The sequence below is a fragment of the Entamoeba invadens genome (assembly GCF_000330505.1).
Source record: "Entamoeba invadens IP1 unplaced genomic scaffold scaff_1105074726211, whole genome shotgun sequence".
In the NCBI taxonomy this organism is placed as follows: domain Eukaryota; phylum Evosea; order Mastigamoebida; family Endamoebidae; genus Entamoeba; species Entamoeba invadens.
This window is the reverse complement of record NW_004440325.1, coordinates 88,046-95,330: the sequence shown is the minus strand read 5'-3', so window position 1 is coordinate 95,330 and position 7,285 is coordinate 88,046. Positions and strand designations below refer to the sequence as shown.

The 7,285-nt window shown below is 26.8% G+C and overlaps 1 protein-coding gene across 1 annotated transcript; it reads left to right on the top strand.

Moving 5' to 3' along the window:
• Positions 1-3,232: 3,232 nt before the first annotated feature.
• Positions 3,233-3,937, top strand: EIN_219830 (hypothetical protein; the record flags this gene model as incomplete). The annotated part of the gene is made up of 1 exon (XM_004256264.1): positions 3,233-3,937. One exon carries the CDS (start codon positions 3,233-3,235, stop codon positions 3,935-3,937), a length of 705 nt encoding a protein of 234 aa, XP_004256312.1.
• Positions 3,938-7,285: the final 3,348 nt, after the last annotated feature.

Sequence of the window (7,285 nt, the reverse complement as noted above, 5' to 3'; positions counted from 1 at the left end):
GTCGAGTTACTTTCTTACAATTCGAAGAACCAGAACGCGTAGCGGCATCTCCGATGAAGGAACTACGTTCCGTATTTGTTTCTATCGGTTTGGATTCTTTATGTTTAGATTCTTCGGAGACTGCGTCTCCTTTAGGAACTTCGTTCCGTTCGAAATATTTATTAATTAATTCCATTTATAATAATATATAAATATTATTAAGTATACATAATTATAACCATATTTTAAAAACTGTGTAACTTATGGGTAACATCTATGTAACATAAAGGTAGTTTGGTGTTATAAGTATGTTATATTATATATAAGATGTAATCAGATAGTTTGGAATATAATTTTATTTTGGATAACATTTTTCTTTTTTCTTTTCTTTTTTGTTTCTTTAAAATGGTTAAAGTTTTTTATAATAGTTTAGAAATCGAAAAAATAGAAGATAAGATTACTATTAAAACATTAAGAAACAAAACATATAATTTTTCCACAAAAGAAGGAAAATATTCTTACATATTTCCAACATTATTTCTCCAAAAATTTAAAACAATATATTATAATTATCTTAATAAAGAATTTATAAAAATGTTATTAACAAGTGTTTTATGGATTTAAATATTATATAATCTTGCTTTATGTTTAGATGGTGTGGTTTTAAAAGGACCATAAATAACATTAAAAGCAATTTTATTTTTAACTTTATCTTCTACCATTAATTTTAACCAATAAGATATAGAATAATTATCTTCTTTAGTAATTCCACTTTTAGTTGTTATTTTTGCTTTAATAATTCCACTATTCTTTAATAATTTATATCCGTCTATATTAATATTATCTCCTTCGTTAACTTCGTAGTCTAATTTTTTAGAATCTTTTAATGTTAAATAAGGTAATTCTTTTAATATTAAACTATTTAGTGTTTCTTGTATTTGTTCTGTTTTATTGGTTTTAGTTTCTACTATTTCTACTTTTGCACATTTCTTTTTCGAAGAAGATGTAAATGTACCAGTTTTACATATTGTTAATATTGGGTTACCACTAATAGAACCTCTTGCTATAATTCCATATATATCTAATTTCTTATAATAATTTTGGCCTCTATTTAAATATGTTGTTAAATTAGTAGTAGACCAATAAAAATATAATTCTGTTTCTTCTGTTATTATGGAATCTTTAGAACAAGCCAATAAAAGAGTATCTCCAAATCTAGATTTTGTTTCTTTAAATCCATAAACATATAATGTTGTGTTATTTTCTAATTCTATAAACTTCTTACTGTGTGCTTTACAGTTCTTAAGAATTCCATATAATTTGTTTCTACACATTTCCATATATTGACTTTGTTCTATCTCTTCTTCTATTTCTTTATTTTTAGCTTGTAATTCTACCATCTTTTCTCTATTAACAATATTAAAAGCTTTCATTAATTCTTGTTCTTTAATTTCTTTATTAATTGTTCTTATAGTTAAGTTATCGTCTGGGTAATTAAGTAATTCCATATTAAATTCTTTTAACAATGTGGTATAATTTGTTGTTTTAATAAGAGATATGGTTTTCTTGGATAATTTAAATTTAAACATCTTGTTTGGTAATAATCCAACTTCTTCTGGTTGTTTACTAAAAGCATCGTCTTTATAAGTAGCTGTATGTAATTTATCGGAACCAGATGTAACATATGTTTCTAAATCTTTATTATTTGTTGTTACTCTAATATAACTATCTTGTTGTATACTAACTTCTTTATTATCTTTATCTATATTAACTAATAATACAATTATAGGTTTATTACTACAATAATATCTTAATGCATTAGATAATTTAACATTATTACAATCTTTAATATTAAATCCATTAACCTTTCCAGTAAGTCTGTTTTGGTAAATAGAAATAAACGCCAACTTTGTTTCTACATCTAATATACACACATTATAAAGGATATGTTTAGATAATAGATTAAATTGCGTATCTATAGAATTATAATAAATAAGAGAAGGATCCATTTGTTTTCTTAAGAATTCCATTTGTTCTTCCACAAATTCTCTATTTAACTCTTTATCTGTATTGTATCTATAGAATGTCATCTCCAACCTTAATAATCCTGTATCTAAAGAAGTGTTTATAGCTTTATTTAAAAATGGTTCTGGATTATTAATCCAATCGTTTATATGGGATCCTATTTTATTTCTAACACTAGGACTCTCCATAGATTGCACAAATTTATTATAAAACTTGTATCGAATAGTTCCATTTTCTCTTGTTCTAATAAATGTTAAACAATTTTTAGAAACAGTATTACTATTATTAAGAATTGTGGCTGTGTAATTATCCGGAGATGTGTCGTCTCCTTGTTCTCTAAATCCAACACTTAACAAATGTTCTATAACGATTCATTGACATTTGTCGAAATTTACATTTATCGGACATGACATTTGTCGAAACCCTGGTGACATTTGTCGACAATTCTTTTGAATTATTTTTAAAAATAATTAGAATCAATAACCCATATAAAAATCCAAAAATATAATTGCCACTCAAATGTTGATGCAAAAATAACAAATGATGTGGCTTCTTGTGTTGAATCCCATTTTATTGTAGACCATTTAAAAACAAAAAATCAAAAACATAAAGAATCACTTAAATTATTTGCGTTGTAATAAAAAATATATTATTTGATAATTAAAATACATCATATTTAATAATAAAACTTAATAAAATGATTTTGAATTGAAAAAAAGAAATATATATATTTATGTATTCAAATTTGTTTAATATTATAAATACATAAATAACTATTAAAATTAATAATTATCCGAGTGCATTTGGTAAAACTTGAAAAGAAATATATTTAAAGGAATATAATCGATAACTCTAAAATATAAATTTTGACATCATAACTAAAAATACAACAGTATTAATTATACAATCATAAAACGTTCATACACCATGTAAAAATAAAATAAATAATTATATTTAAACTGTTTTAATCTTAAATATTACAAAGATGAGTCGGCCACCTCTTCGGTTTTTTGATGAATCAAAAATTCCAGGACGTCTCAGGTCTTCACATTTTTTGCTGTGCATAGGAAAGATTTGTTATGTACAGAGGAGTAATTGGGACTATGAAAATTACGACTTTGTTTATGAGTGTGCAGGTGATAAATGCAATGTAACAGTTTATATCGTTGGTGATGACTATGAAATAGTTGGTGAACATAGTTGTGTTTGTGACCACGAAGCTAAATTTATGGCAAGGTGTCGTCACGAAGCTGCATTCCTTGAATTTGAAAAATCAATTAGCGACACGCCCCGCAATATTGCCCTTCGTGTTCAAACACATGAATATTGCAATAAAATGACACACTTAGAAATGCAAGCTTGTAAAAGATATATTATTCGACTTCAATCTGCAGTACTTGGACCCAACCCAACTTCAATGAATGACATCACTCTGAGTGATACTTTGCGGACAACTATAGAAAGAAAAGGCGAAATCAACCCAGACAATATGTTTCTGTTTTACGATTCATTTGAGAAAGATGATTCTCTCCCTCGTATTTTAGTGTTTAGTTCTCATTTGCAACAACTTATTGCGTTTAAGGCAGATCACATATTTGCAGATGGAACTTATCGTATCACACCAAATACAGTTCAATGTCTGTACACCATACATGTGTATGTCGATAACACGTGCTATCCCGTTGTTTTCATTCTCTTACCCAACGAAACCGAAGAAACTTTTACTCGTGCGTTTTCAACACTTATTAACGTCTTCTCAAATGTAAAATTTGCACATTGTGATTGCCAACTATCGGCCATCAATTCACTTATTAAAGTGTTCAAAGTTGACATAAAATTGTGTTTATTTCATCAAAACCAGGCAGTTTTTAGGATGGTGGGTAAACTTGGTTTATCAACGGAGTATACAAACAATGCAAAACTTCATTTGTAGATACTTCGTCTTTTTGCTTTACCTTTCTTACCAGAAAACGAAATAAGTAGTTGTTTTGCCGATACTTTTGAAGTAATGTCGCTGTCAAAAGTCTATGGTGTTACTGAAGAGGTGAGAGAAAGATTTATCGAGCTTTTGGCCTACTACAAAAGATTTTGGATCGAAAAAATAGGAACGAAAAGGTGGTCACAGTTTTTTGTTGAAAATAGAACAAACAACTTTTGTGAGGGGTTCCACAATGGAGTTGGATTGAGTTTCCAAATAGCACACCCGAGGTTTGTAGTCCTAATAGACATGCTTAGACGACTTGAAAATGTTTGTAGACAAAAGTGGGTCGATCAAATTACATCTCACGATGTTGAAATTGTTTATAAAAAGACGAATGCTAAACTTTGTAAAGATTTAAATAAAACAATGCAATATTATTTACTTGGAAAATTTGAAACACAAGTAATGTACTTGGACGAAATAGCAAAGATGTACATGGAATACAATTTCAAAACAAAAGCTTCTAGTCATAATATTTCTAATACTGCTATTACACGTTCAAAAGAACTTCTTAACGAAATGAATAAACTTATTGAAAAACAAAAGGATGTCGTTTTCGATGAAAATGGAAGTTCTCTGAGTCCATTTGATTCCACACTTCCAAACAAACAAAGTGAATTGGAATTCGATACAACAATTTCTTATGTTAACGAATACGAATCATTATCAAGTAAAACATTAAGTGAAATAATAAAAAATGATGACGATAGTGAATTTTCAACAAGAAATGAAAATCCAACAATTATCCAAGATGAAACTGAACTTAATGAATATAACAAAACCGATACAATAAGACGAGTAACAAGAAAACTTGCAAAAGAAAAAACAAAAGTTAAAAATTGAATTTCAACTTTAAAAAAACCAAGAAAATGTCGAGTTGAAAGAAAAAAGAAACTCACTATATGCCAACAAATTGAAGCTGAAAAGAAGATACAACACAAATTGAATAAGTAATTTGTGATATTTGGTTAACTTGATTAAATATATATTTCTTTTTTTCAATTCAAAATCATTTTATTAAGTTTTATTATTAAATATGATGTATTTTAATTATCAAATAATATATTTTTTATTACAACGCAAATAATTTAAGTGATTCTTTATGTTTTTGATTTTTTGTTTTTAAATGGTCTACAATAAAATGGGATTCAACACAAGAAGCCACATCATTTGTTATTTTTGCATCAACATTTGAGTGGCAATTATATTTTTGGATTTTTATATGGGTTATTGATTCTAATTATTTTTAAAAATAATTCAAAAGAATTGTCGACAAATGTCACCAGGGTTTCGACAAATGTCATGTCCGATAAATGTAAATTTCGACAAATGTCAAGATACCTTCTATAACATCGTCTTTATTAAATACTCCTTTAAAATCTTGCGTAAAATCTATATCGTGTATAAATACATTATTATCGTTTAAGAATTTTAATTTGTCTTTATCTGTTAACATATTAAACACATCTTGGACACTAGCACAACTTAAGTTAATTTTAAGTACTTGTATAAAAGTAGATGGTTGGTGTAACATATCTTTGGATCTCTTTATACATAATGGTTTAATATCTGTTTTATTAATATTTATACGAACAGTGTTAAAAACCATTTTAATATTAGCTGTAATAGTGGCTAAAATATTTTTCGAAATATCTCTTAGTTCTTTTGGAACAGATTTAGATTCTTGTTCTTCCTCTTCGTTATCTATAGTATCGGAGGAAATAAATGTTTTACTAAGTTTTTCTACATCTTTAATTAATTTATCTGGAATTGGAGAATATACCACAATATTATCCGAAAATAATGTATTTAATGGCTCTAATTCTTTATCTGTACGTATTCCTTCTTTTGTATAATCCACATTACAAATGTTAGAATCGTTAACAATTTTATTTAAATTATATAGAATAGTTTCTGTTTTAACTTTATTATTACCAATAGTTTTAAGATTAAAAGTAACATCGTCTCTAGTCTTGTTAAAATTTAATTCTTTAATTAGAACGTTCGACAATTCTTCTGTTTTAATTTGTGTTGTGTCAGCAGCCTGCATTTCTAATATAGAAAAATTTAAAATTTATACTACCAGATTGCTACCACTCTGCGAGCGTGAGGAGCGAAGCTCTGTACCATTTTGGCTACCTCTATTTTAAAAATAATTGTAAAATCCAAGAGACACAAAAAGAAACCCATATTTGGGTTTTTGTTAATAAAGTACGCCGTAGGCTGAGAGACCTTTGGTCTCGTAGCAAAGAGGTAGTTCGCAAACAGTAGTTTAAGCTCCCTATTGATACACATCTTCTCTCATCAAATCATCATTATCTTCAATATTATCAAAAGAAATATTATTTAAAGCCCATTCTAAATTCTTTTTATCAAGTTCTTTTTCATCATCTAAATTTTTAATCAATGTGGCTTTTTTATTAATTAAACCAAAAGTTTGTTTGTTAGTTTTGTTTAATTTATTGAAAACTTTTGTTAAAAATGGTTGTTCTAATTTAATAGAACTTTTTTTATTGTCTTCAATTCTTTTTAATTGAACTTCTAATTTTGCTTTATAATGTAAATATAAATCTCTTGTGTTAATACCCATAGCAATTCATTCTTTTCTACATTCTTTGTTATTAATTTTAGTAGATGCTGATTTAATAGTTCCTGATAAATTGTGAAACAATTTAAAATATCTTCTTCGGAATAGTTATTAGTAAATTGATAAAAATTATTTAATCTGTATTCTTGTGTTGTGCTCATTTTAAAAAAATAAATATTAAGAAAAATAATTTAAAAATAAACTCGGTACTATATTTCCGAAATTTGGAAAAATTCAGATTCGCGTACCTCGCGATTTAATTAAAGTATTATAAAATATAGATAAAATGGGGTGCCCCCTAAATCCACATAATTTATATACTACTAAAATCTATTTGTTTTTACAAATTACAGTTATTCAATTTTATATATTTTTCCTTTAACAGTCAAAAGGAAAAAACAATTAGAGTCATTCTCTAAACGTTGTCCTTTTCTCAAACATCGTCCCTTTTGCAAAAATAAACGCACAAAAAAATCTTTAAAAATTGGAAATTAGGTAATAAATCATAAAAACGGTAATAAAACTGAAACAATGATTTTCTGGCGTTTCGAAAAATTTCCCGATATATTCTAGTTATTGATATCTAAAAACTGAGGGACAATGTTTAGAGAATGACTCTATGTTGTGTATTTTAACTGGTTTACATAAAAGCCAAATCACATCCAAAGTTAATTGTTGTTAATGAAAGATGTGTATCACTTTCAAACTGTTTG